Source organism: Argentina silus, assembly GCF_951799395.1.
Source record: "Argentina silus genome assembly, chromosome: 9".
NCBI lineage: Eukaryota > Metazoa > Chordata > Actinopteri > Argentiniformes > Argentinidae > Argentina > Argentina silus.
The window spans coordinates 7231487-7250849 of NC_139663.1; the positions used below are offsets into that span (position 1 = coordinate 7231487).

Consider the following 19363-nt stretch of genomic DNA (forward strand, 5'->3'; position numbering starts at 1 on the left):
ACAATTGTATAAAATGTATAAAAGTATATACACAATGTGCAAAAATGTGTGGCATACTAACTATGCATCAATACACCGTTTGCAAGGGGGGGCTATACTACTGTAGTATAGTACAAATAAACATAATTGTAATTCCAGCACACACCCTTTCTAGTTGGGCCACATTCTCTTTCAGTGGGTGACACACTTTGAATATGAAAATGAGGCACTGACACTCAGACAAAAATACATTTGCTCACAAGGGAGGTGTATCAAGAGGAGGAAGTAGGTTTTTTTATACATATATATATTCAATTAAAATGTTCATTTTAATCCAGTCACAGTGGAAACTGCTTTGACATTTAAGTGCTTTTGTCAGCTTCTTAGTTACCTTTCTTCCATGAGAGGAGAATGATGATGCTAGACTAGATAATATGCTTTGGTAGTGGACAAATATAATTAAACCGAAATGTGGATTTACGTTTATTTTTTAAGTATGCACACTCTCTCTACGCAATCTATTTCCCAGAGTTGCTTGTGTTATTCTTGCTAGCCGCTTCATACTTTGTATAACACTGTTTGAAAACATCTTCCATTATTTGGTTCTACTAATTTACTGAAAGGTTTCTGAGGATTTATGGACAGTTATTCTAATTCTTAAGCTGAAATTGCTTGAATGAAAAGTACTGCTGTCTTTGGCAATAAGTAATTGATCATACCTTATCTGTAAACTCCACTTATCCCTTCTCAACTAATTTCAAATACATTTCATTGTATACATGGCCAGCAGAAGTCACTATGATATCATTTGGAACCGCAGGTGTACAATTGTAATAATTGTGAATTGTATACTGTATGTAAGTCCCTCTGTTTGTTGTATGCACTAATGCACTGCTGCAGTCTTAAACTCTAATATTACCCTAAGGTGGACAAATCCAGTTGTATTGAATTGAATTGAATAATTGTATGATTTTGACCCACCTGCTCTAGCTTGAAAAGGGGAAAGAACATTGAACACTAGACATTCAAGTGCTGTAGGCTATTTTGGATTGGATGCAGTGTTTTGAAATGCAGTGCCTCTATTGCTCTACTGTAGTGCTAGTCAGGGAGATCATGACCTCACATGGCCTGCAGTGCTAAGGCTTTGTGAATAGAGGCACAGCACAGCACAGCACAGCACAGCACAGCACAACGCAACAAACACAATATGCTAACATGACATTTGAGTGTCAAAGAGACTGCAACCTACAGTGCTTGCAATGGCAACACATATTTACTTCATCACAGTGCCAAAGGCAAAAGCACAAGGCAGTCTGTAGTCACCTCAGCCATCATCTCACTTGATACTACAACTCCCTGGCACCCGTCAAAATGAATGATGTCAAGATAGGTGTTTTCAGTATGTCTGCCAACTAAGATCATATGGTATCTTCAAGAGATCCATGGAACTGCTGAGGGGAATTTACTGGCTATATTTCAAGCAGTTCCTTTAGTCAAAACAAGCAAAAGCGATATGCAACACAGATGCGCAGTGCACACAGACTTGTTCCCTCTCACATGAATGATACACACACACACACACACACACACACACACACACACACACACACACACACACACACACACACACACACACACACACACACAAATTCAGCTGATCTGTACATTGGGATAAATCCTCTCCAGACTGACAATAGCATTGAGAGAGACAACATTGTTCAAAGGCCTTTTTGTCAATAATATAAAAGACATAGGCCTGGCTAGCCCAGAGCAGTGCTGTGGGGTGCTATGCCACCCATTGTGGCCCCATGGATAGTAGGTAAAACAATACAGAGTTTGGTAAACAAACTCACATTGGCCTTACACTAACAACAGCTTCCGACAGTGTGATAACTGTGAAATTCTAATTCAGAAGAATTCAAGAGATTTCTAAGACTGACTGGTTTCTAAATAAACAAACTCAACATTTGATTCCTTGAAACAGCATGAGCCTGTCATGTGTCTTCCCCACCTATCACAGACCACACAAAGCAAGACAGGAAATAAGGTTTCAGTGCTCTCATTGGTGTATCTCACTTGATGATAAGGCTTCAAAAGTGGCAAGGGTCCCTTTTAGAAACTTCAGATTAAACTTACATCTTGAAATGTGATAACATTTACTATTCACTTTCTTCAAGTAGTCATCTGCTACCAATCTTCTCACTATGTTTTTTGTGCAAATTCTGTAGTTGAATAAAGTGATAATGATGTCTCACTAATGGTAAGACATTTGCCACATGGACATTTTGATAAGGCACAATGCAAGATGTGCAGAGTGTTTCATCATCTATATCCCATTGCCTCCGATAATGTCAATTCCATGAGTGCAAAGAGTTCAGCAAAGGCAATGATATGAAAGCAATAATGCCAAGCTAATACCACATTCCAATAGGTCATATACTGTATAAAGGACTGTAACACAGCTTCCTTAGGGATGTATGCAGCAGACAGACTCTACTGTTTCTGCTAACATTTGCTAAAATGTACACAATTGCTCTACGATGTTGCATCGTCATGACAGGGAGTCAGTAACCACGCCATTGTGGTGTGGTGCCTCAACCAGGTGTGTAGTTCCAGTCCAACACCAAGCTCCACATCGCCTTCCACTACAGATGTCAGAGCAGCAGGCCCACATCTTTGACCTGATCACATACCATTTCATTAGAGACCACACTACAAGGTTGGTTGTGTCATCGTCATGGAAATGCAAGGGGAAGGGACAAACAAATGAGGCTGCAAGCTTGCTTAAAACAGCCCCATTGATTCTGCCTCAGTACCACAGTGGTAAACTGGCATATTCTGGGTTTCTGAGTGGCACTTATTAGGGTCCATCCTGAACCTAGTGCCACCCTTCCTCAGACCAGGCCCATCAGGAACTATTGAAGAAATCACAGGGGGAGCTCAAGCACTGCCATTCCACGCCCAATGGGCCCCTTCATAAGAATGAGGAAGTTTTATGAGGTACGTACCTCAAGAGGGAGGTGGATATTCTCAGCCCCTGGGTCAGATAAACTGCAATGCCCAATGAGGAATACAGAAGCAGTGAAGCAGTGAGACGCACCACTGTTGAAACCCAGCACAGAACTGCACACAGGGACCCAGGCCAGCACTGCACTCTCCCTCACTTCAACAGGGAAAGGACTGGGCCGTCTTTCCGGGTTTCACTAAACAGGAAGTGTACTCAAGCGTTTCTGACAGCCCTCTATCTGAACAGGCCTCAATGGGATCACATGGATGTCTCTCATTCCCAGTGTAGCTGCAAGTCATGGGGGTCCAGGAAGTCAGAGGAGAAGACCCCCGTGGGTGGGGAGATGCCCAGTGGGTTGAGCCCCCCTGCAGGCCCAGGCATGGTAAGGTCCAGCCACTCCATGTTGTCAAGGTTGGTGTCCTGCAAGTGGAAGGTGGAGGGGGGCACATTGTCTGTGAAGCTGAGCTCCGTGGTGTCCATGGGGGAGTGGGGATGCTCCAGTAGCTGGCTGTGCAACTCCTCCATCAACCTCAGTGTCCTTGGCTCAGTGTCGGCTGCCAGCGTGCCCTCAAGGAAGGCTTCCAGCTGGTTGTCTGTGGCCAGGGCCACCAGGCTGGGTGGGGAGTCCAGGGAGGGGGCGAGCAACCGGGCCACCTGGATCTGGGGCGGAGGGCGGGACAACACAGTGTTGATGGGCAGGGTGGTCACGCTGGCAGTCACAGGAAGGAGCTTCTCCAGGGAGGGAGGATCCTGTCTGATGAAGGGGGATATCTCTGTAGAACAAGAGAAGATGGGATGTAAGGGGTTAGTGGACAGGAATCCTTCAGGTCTCTCTGCTCAGCAACACCAAGGGTTAACTAAGGGTCATGTATTTTTCTCACCTCCACTCTCAATCAACACATCGAACAGATCATCCATATGCTGGCTGGTTGCAGTGGGAACCTACAGTAACAAAGAAGACTGGTTAAAGCCTGACATTCTGCAATGGCTAACAGACTATGACTACTCCACACGCAGCGTGTTTCAGGGTGTTGTGTGGGATCTATTACCTGTACAGCAGTCTGCATGCTGCGGGTCTGTTTGACTGCCTCCTCATAGCGGGGCGGGTCTTTACCCTTGGGGACTTGGTTTGTGAAGGTTGGCTGCTGCAGGATAAAGGTGGACGGGCAAGGAGAGGGAGGCTGATGGACACAAAAACGAAAGTTTACACATTTGACACAACAAACTCAATGGAACCCTAACCCTAACCCTAACCCAAAACGAGTAGGGTTTTGACATTATATCTTCATATGTAATACCTTATTTGTGGGCCCATTTGGGATTGCTTGGTTAGAGGAGACCCTGGCAGGGGATCTGCTCTGTGGAGAGGTGTTCAGGAAACACTGAGGCATCTCTGTCATGGCCTGACTCTGACTTTGGCCCGGTCGGAACTGGAAAACAGAACCTGAGCTGGTGCACAGTGGGTCAGTCTGTGGAGGAATGAATAGTGGTCAGAAGTGGTACTGTACACATTCACTCAGCGGGAAACACAGAGGCACAGACTGTCTGGGAGGAATAAACAGTATTCTGTAGTAGCAAACATTCTCTCAGGGGGCACAACAAAGGCATGGGTAGTGGAGTGAGTCGTTATCAGTGCAGTGTGTCTGAGTGAGAGAGCACTCTTCAGTGAGTGTTGAGCTGCAGTTGCTGTTGCTAATTCTGTTCTAGCTGGCTGGCTGGCTGGTGGGCCCAGTGCAGTCCTTTAGAGTGTTGTCTGCCTGGCCCTCACTCAACACCTGCTCCAGTAACCAGAGCTTAGACAGGCCCGCTTTTGATGTGATTTGAGGAGGAATTCATCACCCGGCCATGGCCTGTTATTACCTTTGCAACTTACAAGACAGATCATCTAGCAAAGATAAATAAAAAAGAAGTTGAGGGGAGACGCTCAGCTTTGAAAACATGGCTAATGCTCTGAGAAATGTGATTAGGCTGCCTCACAAAAGAATGTAACTGTGGATTTATAAACATTTTGGAAATTGTTTTATCCCAATGTAAGGGCAAGAAAACAGGATGCTTAATTTATTACACTGAAGAATTCATACACCGACAGCCATTTATCAAATTATGGTTTAGTGCTGGAAAGACCAAAGGGAAAAACAGAGTCCAAAGATAGAATCAACAGCACAACAGACAGACACACAATTAAACAAATGTAAAATGGGGCCTGGAGAGTATCCCACTATAAATACAGCTCGGTGTAAACAACATGTTCTCACCTGTGCCATGGGTTGTGTCTGAGTGGTATGTTGTAGGGTTGCTGAGGCCTCTGTTTTCTTCGGGGGCAGTACAGGGCTCTGGATGAGGCCTGGAGCTGCAGTGGTAACAGTGGTGTGGAGGGCTGGCTGTCGAGCCTGTAGTTTAATACTGTTGCTGGGCAGCTGGATACTGGCAGTATTAGTGGGGAGGGAGACAGGCAGCAGGATCTGAGTTCCAGGCTGGGTAGCCAGCAGGGTCTGAGGCTGCCTGAGGACCTGAGGTACCTGCTTGTGGCCGATGAAGAACTGAGGCAAGGGGGCCTTTTGCATCTGGGCTGGAGCTGGAGGCTCCTCCTGTTTGACCACTGCTGGAAGAGCCAGTAGGCTATACGTGGCAGAGCAGTTTGTAGAGGTTTTGCTCTCCTCTTTGACCTGCGTCTGGGCAGGGGGACTGGGCTCTCCCTGCTGGCCCCTCTTCTCCACCTCCAGCTGCATCTTCAGGTCTTCAACCAGCCTCTGCTCCTGCTCCAGCTTCCTCATCAACTCCTCGATCTGACGCTCCTTCTCGTGCAACCGCTGGTCTTTCTCCGAGGTCCTCGTCTCTGTGGGGCTGTCGTCCAGGCCAGCTCTGTATGGGGAGGTGTCAGAGGGAGCTGGGTGAGCTGGAGACAGAGTCCCTGCTATCTTAACCTGACTGTCTGCCATCCCAGCCTCGTCCATGCCAAGGCTGGAGACCTCTGAGGGCACAGGGGACACAGGGGGGGTTGAGTTCATGCTGTCCAGCTGTAGGGCTCCTGTGCGGGCTGTCACCTCCATGGCAATGGAGGGCTGGGCGCTGGAGATTTCCTGGTAGGGCTTTAGTCTCTCTATCAGATCAGTCTTGGTGCCAGACACGGGCAGACCTCTCAGTTTCAGCTCAATTTTCAGCTCAGCAACCTACAGGCCCAGGGATAATGAACAGTCATCATTAAAAAACAGTATTTACGACCTTAAATATCCCTCTGTACAGCAATTTCTGCCTCGGTTATGCGCATGGTAATACGGATATGCATCATAGAGTGTATAAGTAGCTGTGTTTGCACTGTGCAGAACTGGGCGTCACCTTCATTTCATCCAAGTTGGCAGGTAATGGACCAGGCTTGCGGTTGGTCATGGTTTGATTTGAGCGTACAGGGGCAGCACTGGGTAGAGAGACCATAATAGGTGTAGATAGACCACTCCCGCTCAGAGCCATACTGGAGCAGCTGTTCTGACCCTCAGACGCTGGCCTGTAGTAACAAGGCATGGGGAGGACGGAGGAGTGTTTAGATGTGAGAGAGAGAGCTTCCTGTGTGCCTCATCAGTCACAATCAACAGCCTATGTCTGAGACAATACAGACAGAAATATGTTTTAAAGACAAAAGCTGTAGTGGAAACAGATGTGACAGATTACCATTACTGTTACCCAGGTGTCAACTTTTTTTTGTTAAGTATTGTTAAGTATTGTTTGGTAAAAAAAGAAGAGCAGAAGAAAGAAAGAAAGAAAGAAAGAAAGAAAGAACATATACAGTACCAATAAAGACACATTGTTCAAAGGAAACAGTGTTTGCATTCCAGGTGTGGTTACAGTAGCCTGTAATAGCCTCAACACAAAGCTATCAACACAAAGTCTAAAAAAGATAAAGCTAGAATTGATTGGCCAGTCATATCACTTGGTCTGTGCATGCTGTCTATGTGTTAGTTCAGCAGAGATGGGACGTACTTGAGTGGGGCAGGTAAGATGGCCTGGTAGTTATAATGTTGCTGCTGCTGGCTGAGGATCTGGAGCTGGAGGAACTGCTGCTGTTGGTGCAGGAGGCGGGCGTAGGCAGAGTCCATGGGGGCCTCTTCAGGCTCCTGCTTCTGGTCTGGGGGGATGTACTGGTGGTACTTCAGCTTCTTCACCCTAGGCTTGGGCTCTTTGCTCTTTTTGCTGCGGCTCTTGTCGCTAGGTGTCTTGGGCTGACTTTGCTGCCAGAGAGAACAAGAACAATTATAGTGTATAAGGGGGACACGCAGTTCAAAACCACAGAGGCCAATCTCACGGCAGAGATGGGAATGCTTTGACTGACCTAAAGCCATTGCTGATAGTAAAGGTAACATTTAAACAAATGAAATTGTGCCATATAATTCCAAGCGAATAGGTGGGACATTGTTCCACCTCCCAGCGAGAAGGACAGGATGAGGATATGGAGAGTGGAAAGGGATGTGATGTGACCCTTATTGTTCCACAACCTGCAATTACAGGATACACATGAAAATGGCTTGGCATCTGAGAGGTGGTTTAAAGCCATAAAAACATCATAACATCAATTCAAGTTGGTTTGTGCCAACATGGGGCCTAAAATGTGTTTCCCCCTCGCGGTGTTCCTCTACATGGGAGAGGCAGAGCTCAGTAAATGTTCAGCATATGCTCTGAGGGTAAAAGATTATGTTAAATGCACCAGTTATTGCTTTACTCCCCTCCTTTTGGTCTTTGGCTTACATCTTTTATGCCCTGAATACTGAGGGCAAGTGTGTTATTTGACCTTAATTGAAGACTGAGTACGGCTGGCAGTTTTTAAGTTGCTGGATTTGTGAAACTCCTTTAGGCCTTGTTGGGCTTTGAACAGCATTTGACTTGGCAACATGTTAACTTTCGACTCACCCCTGTACTGATGAGCCTTTCAGTATGACAAAACACAGCGCCAATGTCCTCCCCTGACATCTTATCTCTGATTACAATTCCAAAGGAAGCAGCTAGAGCATAAAATCCACAACCGATCAAAGAGAGTCAAATATCAGAGGTGACCTTCGTGTTTGCAGGGTATAAACAGTGTATGGGAAAAACATGCTCAGCTAACTGGGATCAAAAAGGACCCAAAACAACTGTATTGCATAAATACATTCGTCTATCACAGAAATCACTTTATATAACCTTCAAAACCTTCTGAAAGTCAATGTTAGCCCACCCTTACTGTGCCCAGAGATAAAGTTTGGTTGTATTTGTTTAGTTACTGTAAGGTCACACATCTAAATGGCTTATGATGTGTTCAGATGAACGCTACAAACAAATATTATTCAAATTCAAGTAACCAAGTAGCATCCTGTAATTATTTCAGGAACCCAAATTATGTTTAATTGAAACTAACAGCATTTACATTTAATCTTTGTTACATTTCCATGATTTATTACACAACCCTCAAATCCCCCCCATCTTCACACAGTGATGAAAAGCACACGTATGCTACTTTAAGCAATTTCTTATTAATGACATACATACATTAAGTGTATGGAAATGCTTTGGCAACGAAATCAGACCACTCATATGTATTATAGATGGAAATACAATTACATCATTGTTTAGTAGTTAATAATAGGAGCTCACCTTCACAAGGGTAGGCGTTGGCTTAATGTGAGCAACAGTGGTGATTGGCTGAGGTACGGTTACCAGTCGGTTGTTCTGCTGCTCATTGGTGGAGACCAGATGTAGGAAATCTGATGTGGACTGGGAGGTAGGTGGGCAGAACTGAGATAAAAAGAGAGATAGAAACCACATGGCCTGGTCAGTATGGAGGGGGAAGGAGGTCTGTTAATCCCCCTTCCATCCACAGCCAGAAGAGCAAAGCAACTGGAAAAAGACTAAACAACTCAGAACAAAAGACGGATGCTCTCTCCCACACAAAACACATAAAAAGCAAGGAACATTTTCACAAAGCAAAATGTGTTACACATTATAAGCAGGTGCAGTGGGCTGAAAAAAACAACACATCAACCAAAAATTGGCTGTTATTGTGGAACCGTCAAACTAATCATACTAGGAGTTTGTATTTTGAAATATGTTAAATAACATATCATACACCAACAATACATTCAAGATGACCATGTAATTTACATCCTAGCTACATTCTAGTTCTAGTCTGGGACCCACCTGCAGGGTGGAGCTGATGGGTGGGGAGGTGGAGGGGGGAGCCTCCACCACCCTGGGCTCCCTGGGAGAGGCTGAGGAGCTCTGGGACTCCTGGCTGGCAGGCTGCTCTGGAGACAAGGCATCACTGCTGTCCTCATCAAAGTTGTACACGTCCAGTGTCTTGGGGTAGTTCACCTCATCAACTGCCGGTTCAGCACCGTGAAATGTGCAAAGCACAGCTTATTAACCACAGTACTGTTTCAATGTTATCGTGCAGTAAACGTTTCAGCATACTATCACTTATAGAATAGGGGTGACCTCTCTGGGACGGAGAGAGAGTTAGTTTGCCCTTAGCCTAGAGATAATGGATAATCTAAGAGTGCTCTCTACCAACGATGGCCTCCTTGACGCTGTTGTCCACAGGCAGGATGTTCTTCACCACCAGTTCCATGGGCCCTGGCCGCTGGGCCAGCTTCTCATTGAGGTCATCAGCCAGCCTGGCTCTCTTCAGCTTCATCTGAGTGGCCTGCAGAGAGGGCTCTGCGTGGGTCTCTGTGGGACAACCAGGGGCTCATTATCAGTGCTCTACCCACCAACAGTGGCTTCTAAAGAGCACTTCTATACAGTGACTCACTGTGGACTCACTTCTATACAGTGACCATACTTTCTCTGGGTGGGTGAGTGTGCTTGTTGTAAAGCATACATGGCGGTGTGGTTACCTTGCAGGATGTGCATACGGACCAGCTCAGAGCGCTCAGGCCTGCTGCCGATTTTGTGCTTCAAGAAGTTCTCAGTCTGCAGAAAAAAAGGAAAAATCTATTTGATAAAGATTGTTAAGAGAAAAGGATATTATGTGTGTTTACCTCAGCAACGCACAAGGAATACCACTGTAAGTAAGATGAGCTGGTGGGGGTCTTACCCTGGATCTCTCCAGGCTGCGGATCTGCTCATGAAAGGCAGCAGGACATTTCAAAGCTAAGGGAGAGGAAGACCAACATCATCCATCAGAAAAAACATATGCATTTACAGAGTAGCACATCATTTATTTTCAATAGGAAAAAATGATTGTTGATTTCAAATGTAAATAAGGGAAGAAACTGTCACATCTGTTCCATTCTTGCACAAAGAAACTCTAGTGCATGACTTGTGTACAAAAATGGTGACAACTTATTACATCAAACATCAAATCTTACCTGAAAGTTCACAATTAGGACATGATATGGCTATGCTAAAGGTGAAAAGCTTACAATGGAGTGACAATTAGTGTGATCTCTTTGGAAGAGAGTGTCACCTTGATACAACAATAGCTCATACAGTAGGAGCGCGACAGGAAGTGTCTGCTCCACTCTTTCTGTGAGTCAGACACACTCATCCTGCTTTTGGCAAGGCTTGGATACTCAGATTAGTCACCTCTGCTAAACACACACAGTGTTTGCTTTGAACACACACGCTGTCCAGGGGGCTCCGAAGAGTGTGTCAGAAGAGCAGAGCTTAGCATTCCTGATGGTCACCCAAACCCTGCATACCGACTGTTAGCCCTTCTGTGTGGGAGAACCAGAGCGATTCACTCAGTGTGGCTTGGGAGGTTCCTGTGCAGGCTGTTCTAGGCTACAGCAGGGGTGACTGACCCCCAGTGCAGGCCCAGTCGCTGACTAATACAGCTCTGTGGAGCCTGAGAGGAGCTTAGAGCCCAACTGGAGGAGTCCTCTGAGGGCTGAACAGGGCACACGCCCAGCACTGAGAGAACACTGAGGCTCCTGCGGCTCAAACCACATGTCACTAACATCAATGCTCTCTCTCTCATGCTCTCTCTCTCATGCTCTCTCTCTCTCTCTCTCTCTCTCTCTCTCTCTCTCTCTCTCTCTCTCTCTCTTCTTTCTTATCAATGTGGATCATATAGAGTCTGGTTTCTTTTATTAGATGTGCACCTCATACAACTCATTCCCCGAGAGGCAGACTCAGTAAGAGCAGGATGAGGAATGAGTCTGCTCCACTTTGCTGACTTTGAGAGTGAGTGTGGAAGTTGCAGTATCAGTGTAGAACTATTCCTTCTGGAATGGCACTGACCACTTCTGCTCCCCTCACTGTGGGTTAAGATCTTGGCATTCTCTGTATTTATTCTACAAACATCATGAAGAGGTTGTGGTGGAGGGTGGTTAAAACGTCAGTGGAGGAAGAATTCTGTTCTTGTATGGTTCTCATAATAGTAGCAAATCAAACAAGACAGTATTAGAATTCTTAGTGCAGTGTATGGTATTCATCAAGTTAATCATTATCAGGGAGCTTTCTGGAATCAAGACCCACTGTAATGACTAATTTTCATAAGCGCCAGACAATTAACCTCCCTTGACTTTGGTGGGGTGAGATAAATCCTTAGTGGTTGGAGAATGGCAGTGCCCATACTTACGTGGCATGATGCCCTGCTCCACCAGCTGCTCCCGGGTGCGTCTTTGCTGTAGGCGGAGCTGGAGAACTGTGGGAGAGCAGGGATAGAGAGGTCAAAGGTTAAACCATGCATAAACCCCCAGTGCCTACTCTGCTGGATCTTTGGCTCATGATCTGGTTTCAACCCTAAAACCTGTCATATTTCACAAAGGCATACCTACCACTCTCTCACACAACAAAGCCAAGCTCAAACAGGAAGTCCTGTAACTCCCACTCAGACTTCCTAAATACTTCCCATATGGTTTACCTCACGACTGTTGAAACGCAACTCTGAAGACGAAAAAAAAATGAACAGAGCAATGTTTATCAGAATCAACCCAAGAGTTGGAGATGATGTCATCCAAGAGCTGAGTGAACTGTCTATTGTAAGTGCCGCCCCATAAAAAGTGAAATGCTTCATCTTGCTTTGGATCGGTAAGCACCCATCCATCAAGCCCCTGCAACATTAAAAGACAAGAATGCCTTGGTGCAGAAGTGAAAAAAAGTGTTACGCACAGGCTCCGCATCCTTGGACAGCATGTTATTTTTCCATCATAATAAACTGCGGTACAGGCCCAGTTTAAACATTTATAAACAAGCGAGCGTGGACATGTTATTTCAGCAGAATAACACTGCTCCTCAGCAAAAATATTTGAAGAGGAAGGTGACGGGTGATGGTGACGAATGACGCGGTGGTGTGAGAAACGCGGGGCCCTCATCGTCACTGTGGCGTTGTGTTCATAGTGAGGTCTGCTGGTGTCTGCTTATTGGCTCCACTGAGAGGGTCCACACACACACACACACACACACACACACACACACACACACACACACACACACACACACACACACACACACACACACACACACACACACACACACACACACACACACACACACACTCAGGCTTAACTCCCCTGGGACACGCATTGCATCTGACAGGCCTCTGTGACTCATTTCAGCTAAAATAATCTGGGCAGCTGTGAGAACAAGGCCTGGGAACCATGAAGTTTGGAGGTGGTGTGGGGGGTGAGGACCAAAGTAGCACACAGAGGGGACCCGCTCCCAATGGTGGGCAGAGCACAGAGCCAGAATGCTGGAGCAGGAGGAGACTGAGTCACGAAACTTTAACAGCCCCTCAGAGCTAAGAACAGTCTGTGCCTGCCTGCCCATGTTTCCCATTACATGTCCATGCCAGGGGGTTATGGACGGCCTCAGATAGATCACTTTGCAAGATTGTAAAGAATTGCCATTGGTTGGTCTCAATATTCATACCTACTCTGACGCCAAAAGAATGCTAAGGGCAAGAACATTTATGAGAACAATCAATCGTCTTGCATTAATATGGGCAAGCCACCGCCGCAGGGGAATGCCAGAGTTTATCTTGACATCAACGTGGCAGTACATCCAATGCCTGAGGTCCTCTTCACATTTGTTTGGCTGATGTCAATACTGCTGTTCTAAGTGAACCCTGGCTAACCTCTGTGTGATGTAAGTTGGCTCCACTGCCCGCTCTTCAGCAGAGCATAAACAGAGGTCCTTCAGAAAGCAAGGGTAGGCTTTATTAAAATCCCTGTCTCCTGATTCAATCTCTAATCCCCTGCCTATGTTCATCTCAACAAACTCATCTATGGATGAAGCCTCCCCTAAGATCTCTTTGTCTGGACTTTTCTTATAGACACTCAGTATCAATACAAATCATTTGTTTTGGTATGGCTACGAATCAGTTTTCCCAGACAAAACCAAAACTGTTTTAGAAACGGTCTGACATTGACATGAGGTATGTTGACATTTACTGCTGAAAATACATTCTCATTCCTTGCTTCAGAGATCAATGCATCTGGAAATGCTAACATACTGGTTGAGTTTGTTTTTTGATTCACATTCCAAAGCAGGTGAGGAATTGGATACATCATGCTATATCTCATGACTTGGGAGAACCACTTACATCAAAGGCAGGTAGGAGACAATGCCCTGTCATTACTGTCCAAGCTATTTTTTTTTAAACATCTGATAGAATGAACTGCACTGACCAAACATTCCCTCTGCAGGCATGTGGGTGATTCCGGTTAGAATTTCAGTGAGGCCAATCCTTAAAGTCAACACACCAGTGAAATACTGTACTATTTTGCAAGAGGTGACTTCATGCTGAGTTGACAGCCTGAGGCAAACACTGGCTGTGCAATACATCTGTCATCACATGACTATCACAATCATAATAATGAGATCATTCTATCTACTCCGTAGCCTCGTCCCCTCCCGCATTCTGCCTTGCGTCCTCCCTCAGTTTGGCTAGGTTTGTATCCATCAGAAAAAAACAACAACCATTCAAACTACTGCTTTGTAGCTAATCTGGACTCATATTGATACAACACCAGTCATTTCCTGGTGGGGCTCTCTCTGTGTCATGGCCCATTGTCAAGGTGTTATCTTAAGTTCATCAGAGAAGACTACTCTGACTCACTTTTTTTATGATTTACTACAGTACAAAATTCCTTTGAAGGTGGATTTCATCATCTAATGCAATTACATTAAGTGAGGAATAAAGCTCTACCCACATACAGATCTAAACTCGTATCCGGATTTCCAATAACAAAAACAATAACAACGAATAAAGTCTGGAACACACAAAATGTGTAAAGACAATTGTAAAGGTGACCAAAATGGATACTGATTAAGATTGATCTTGACTTTACGCCAAGGTAGTGTTGTTGTTATAGTACATACAGCAGAGAGACTCAGAGACTGTCAGAGAGAGAAGAAAGGAGAGAAAAAGAGAGAGAAAGAGAGAGAGAGAGAGAGAGAGAGAGAGAGAGAGAGAGAGAGAGAGAGAGAACACCTGATCTGAATTTACCCCTGCAGACGGCGGGGGTCTCCACGTCGAGGCACGCCATAGAGGAGAGAGACGGGTCGCTTAGCGGCCGGGTCTGGAGTCCCATGGATTGATCAGGGCAGTGAAGAAAGAGGAGGAGTAGAAGTGTATGGAAGGAAAAGCCCCAGCTAGGAGCATATGAGAGCTGGTTCTCACAGTGGCGCACAGTCCCTCCCTGTATCTCTGTTGGTCTCAGTGGAGCGAATGTGTGCTCTCACTCATGCTCATGCTCAGCCAGTGAGCGTCAGGAGGAGGGAACACAGACGAGCCACTGTTAACCCTTGCTGGGTCACTGCTCTGCTCTCTCAACACCAGGCTCATTATAAAGCAATACAATGAGCCAAGCAACTTTTATCACCAAAAAGACAGAGCACAAAACAACCCTTTTATCAAGTGTTTGCCCTGCAGGGTCTAAAAAAGTAATACACACAGCTAAAATATGAAATAATAACCACTATTCATTGGATTACTAGTGAGAAAATCTCCATGAGAAAATGTGCCAGGAGATTTTTTCATAACATGTTGTGTCACTGTATAAAAATGACAAAAACAAACCCAATGAGGCCCCTGGGATATCAATGTTGACCTTTGTCACTTTTTCCATTGTAAACTCTGTATTTCTAACATTTAACACTTTGTTGTTATTATTTTGTTTTCCACTAGAGCTGCGCTGAACTCTTGTTGCTTTTAAAACACAAAAATTCCATCAATATTATCTTATCTTCTATTTTCATACCGTGCCATAGTTATTGTACACTAAAATTGATTGAAGGGGACAAAAACCAGTACATTAATTTAACTTTAAAACTAAATACACATGTAGGTAACTGTTCAACAGCAGAAATGGATAGGTGACACAGTTGAAAATGACACACTTGCACACTACATTTCACCCATACCATTTTTCTACAATGACTTGGGAAGAGTAGTAAGTTGCCTCAACCTTATAATACAATACAATACAATGAAACAGTTGACAGTCTGAATTGAAACTCATAGCTGTAGTTATTCACCAGGCATTTCCACATAACTAACCATGTACTGTAGTGTACATACAGAACAGCAGGGAAATGACTGGCGAGGACCATGTGTTCAAACGGATTAGGAATGCAGCTTATATGAGAGCGAGCTCGTTTATAGAGTCTGATCCTAGCCGCTGTTGTGAAGGTGAAACCACAGGGGTCTTCCTCTTAGAGGAAAGGCAGGATGCAGTCTGTCCTCCAGACGTTGCTGTGACATGCCTGGAAGTGTCAGCACCTGCTGGGGGAGAAAGAGCCATGGTGGAGGGGATTGATGGAGCTCAGGCCTGGGTGGGATCGATGTGTCTGCAGCCCAGAGCAGGAAGAAAGTGGCAATCAATACAGAGAGTGGCATAGGAGTACCAGGCACACTACTCTACGAAAGCCTTCCACTAAGGGTGTGTTGTAGCAATGTTAAGAGCCTCTACAAGAATATCCTGCAATAATACTGAGAGCATGAAGAGAATGTTGTATATCCCTATTTTTACAAACAATGTTTAGGAGTCACTCACTAATCACATACATGCTTGGTAATGATTTATCAAACAATAACCAGAGAAAACAAACGGCTACATTCCTCTATGGCTATGATGATAAACAACCATGTTGAGTCATGGTCTGAATGGTGGGGGAGTAATCAGGGGCAGTACAAGAGATTAGGGTTAAGGTTAATACTTGGCCAGAGGCAGTATTTTGAAACTGAAAGAAAATACATGTTACATTAAGTTGTTCTTCACATGTTTTTGTTATTACAAAAGTAGAGTAGGGATTGTTCCTATTTCCACTTTTGTAATTACAAGAACCCCTCAATTACAAAGCAATTGCTAACTATAAATATAATGTTACTACAGTGATTACATTGTTACTACACAGGTAGAGAGCAACTTTTACCAAACACTGTAACAGAACCACTTAACTACATCATCAACAAACCATAGACACAACACATGTCTTTCCCTGTGTTAGTGTCCTTGGCAGGGATGATGACCAGTGGAAGGGTACCACGCCCCTGTGCCCCCTCTAGGGATTCTGAAAAAATGCCAGTGTGCCACTCAGTGTGGGTGAATGCCAGCGTGCCCACCAGACGTGCCCTTGCACACCCCCTGGTCATGATTCACATACCAAGGGAACATTTCCAGACTGGGGTTCTGGCTGAGATTGTGAGAACCAGAAGGCTCAGTCAAGGAGATAACAGAGAAAGGCACAGCGACTGAGATCTCAAGATGTTCTGGGCCCATGATGTTGAGGAAAATGCATTGCACAATATCATGAGTAGCTAAAAGTTGAATTACAGACTAAATAGCCGTCTTGTGCATCAACATCTATATTGTTCCAATTAACTGATAAGCACACATGAAAAAGCTGTTTTTTTTGTCTGACAACAACAAACAAAACACTAGTATCAAAGAAAAAGACTTGGGACTTGATTTCAGGAACCGTTTAAGTTGTGATTATGTGTTGGCTTCAAAATGCAATTCCAGTCTAATTCCCCACTTCTCTCCAAAAACAAATCTCCGGAGAGAGTTTGTTTTCTCAGTGTCAGAGCTGGCCTGCTCTCTAATGGATGACGTGGAAACCAGAGTCTCAATGGCCGTGGGTCTAGGATCTAGATAGGGGACAGTGGAGGTTCACTGACCGTTCTTGCGCTCCTTGAGAGGCGGCAGGCTCTGGAAGGGCTGCAGGGACAGCTCCTCCAGTTCATGGGTGACTGCCTCACTCCGGGGACTGGGCACCAGCAGCCCCAGCAGGCCTGGATCCCCCTCCACTCCCAGACTCCCTTGTGGCTCCATGTTGCCTCAGGAGGAGGAGCAAGGGTCTCCTGGAAACCAGCAGGGCACCACTGCTGATTGGCAGTGCTGTCGTTGTGGATTCTGCTGGGGAAGAAAGTATTATTAGTCATTGGACTACTTGATATATCATATAACAGCATGTGGACATGCTGAGCATAACAATTCAATAATATGTTTCACATAAGTTAATTAATTTAATTATTATTAATTTAGGTCTGACAATTGTCTTCATGGAGGAAATTGAAGCAGTGGAGACTATTAGGAAGAGCTGGACAATAAAGTTAAATATTAATATGCTGTATTAACATTTCATTAGATGCTGATCAATATAAGTGCACTAAATGCTAAACCACTAATCTTAAAAGATTAAATGTACAATATGTACAATAACTAAATATATGTACTGAAATATGACATGCATTTCCAAGAGACAGAGAATTATGTACATTTTTCTATACAGGTCATACAATTGGATTTAAAATAAATCTATTCTGCCTTTAACACAGTGGGCCATCATTTATTAATCTTTATTCAGACTGTCGAATTTAAAACACAAATCTCATCTTTACTGTTTGTCTGAGGTCAGCCCCATCTAATTCAGATTCTAAACTGGTAAAAGTTTTGAATGACTCCTTGTGTGATCCACAGTATTTGCCACTCCTCAGAGAACAGGGAGAAAATCTGTGCGTCGGCAGACATGTTTCTACTGTATCAATAGTGCTGACATTTGCACCTGCCATCTGCTGTAGTGTGTGCAGAGAAACTCCTTGAAGGATGCTGTCGGAATTTTGATTAGATTAAGAACACCCTGCAGTGCAGCTAAATCCTGCTGCCTTCTCCCACTTCCTTCCTGCAGTGCTCTCACCAGCCTGCTACACATCCTCCATGGTCTGTCATCTTTGTGTCACTCACCTAAAAGTATCCCATCCTCGACCAGCTCTGCTATCACCTAGTTGCACCACCACGTAGCTATCTGAAGTCCCTTCTCTTGATGAAACCTACAGCCCTCCTCTTTCTGACTAAGACCATCTGGTGAAAAAGCTGCAATACCTCAGCCGCTATTGTTGCTTGTTGTTGTGACTATCACATTGTTAGCCTTTGTACTGGGAGTTTATACAGTACATCCCACCACTATCAATGAAACCGACAGATATATAAAACTATATGCTGTCTATATGCATGTCTTATATGGCCCTTATCCCAGAGCAGGGGGGAGTGTAGACTGGGCACAACACTACAAAGCTGTTCTATGTTTGCCTGTGACCGATGCTCAATAAGCAATGAGATCCAAACTGTGGTGCAGATACAGGCTGTTTGAAAATGGAACTGGTCTGTTAACCTGGAGTGTATTATTTAGATGTACAAAACATTATCCATTCCTTTTGTGATCATCAGACAGTAAACAATACAACAGCTTGTCATACCCAACCATGTAGAGTTCCTTCTCTGCAGCATACTGTACCACTTCTGCACTCCAGAGGCCGAGACACTAGACGTCTGAGCTCCTTAACACTACTGATCTCAAAAACAAAGTAGTGCTAAAAGACTTATCTTTGTTCCTCCTCATGTGTTAAGTTTTTGTGCTGAAGATAGACTAGGTAGACTCCCACTGGGAGCTGGCAGACTTGGCTGGGTACGGACAATGACAGCATTCTGGGCACAACCCTCACCTCTCAGCATGTACCACAGCTCCTCATGAGTCAGCAGAGAAGTCAGCTGTTAAGCACATCAGCTTAGATCACTCTGGTCCTTTCTAAAAGAACACAGGCTACCTTTGCTCTTGAATTTTCTGCACAGTACAGAATATTAAACTGAAATTTATTTCATGTGGTGAGGGTAGTTTATGTCACCAAATATTTTACGGAAATACCAAAGAGAGGCTTCTCATGCTACCGTATGCATCCTACACACTTAGAAAAAAAGGATTCCAGAAGTGTTCTTGGCGGAGGGTTCCGGTTCTACGTAGAACCATTTTCACTGAAAGAATAATTTTTGGTAGAGAGAGTTCTTCAAGGGTTCTTTATATGAAACCCTTTTTGGAAAAAAGGGTTCTTTGAGGCTTCTTTGTAAGGCGAAAGGTTTCTACATACAGTAGAACCCTTTTCATCTTAATAATTGGTTAGTAAGATAA

The 19363-nt window shown here is 44.7% G+C and overlaps 1 protein-coding gene across 2 annotated transcripts; it reads right to left on the bottom strand.

Annotated features, from left to right (window-relative positions):
* Positions 1 to 164: 164 nt before the first annotated feature.
* On the bottom strand, positions 165 to 17309 carry mrtfbb (myocardin related transcription factor Bb). 2 transcript variants are annotated; one of them, XM_083677086.1, is made up of 14 exons: positions 17079 to 17309; positions 11535 to 11600; positions 10047 to 10102; positions 9847 to 9922; positions 9518 to 9679; positions 9149 to 9330; positions 8606 to 8746; positions 6962 to 7209; positions 6323 to 6488; positions 5242 to 6156; positions 4285 to 4455; positions 4036 to 4167; positions 3868 to 3928; positions 165 to 3759 (listed from the first exon to the last, which is right to left on the bottom strand). In XM_083677086.1, exons 1-14 carry the CDS (start codon positions 17230 to 17232, stop codon positions 3260 to 3262), a joined length of 3030 nt encoding a protein of 1009 aa, XP_083533212.1. In that variant the 5' UTR covers positions 17233 to 17309; the 3' UTR covers positions 165 to 3259. The 2 variants fall into 2 exon arrangements, with proteins under 2 accessions (XP_083533212.1, XP_083533213.1); XM_083677087.1 differs by lacking the exon at positions 17079 to 17309 and adding an exon at positions 14406 to 14603.
* Positions 17310 to 19363: the final 2054 nt, after the last annotated feature.

Excerpts from the sequence above, each read along its gene's own strand:
- mrtfbb (XM_083677086.1), bottom strand. The coding sequence starts at position 17,232 with ATGGAGCCACAAGGGAGTCTGGGAGTGGAGGGGGATCCAGGCCTGCTG. Across the intron at positions 10,103-11,534 it reads GGAGCAGGGCATCATGCCAC|CTTTGAAATGTCCTGCTGCC; the intron begins GTAAGTATGGGC and ends CCTCTCCCTTAG. Across the intron at positions 3,929-4,035 it reads GCATGCAGACTGCTGTACAG|GTTCCCACTGCAACCAGCCA; the intron begins GTAATAGATCCC and ends TTGTTACTGTAG.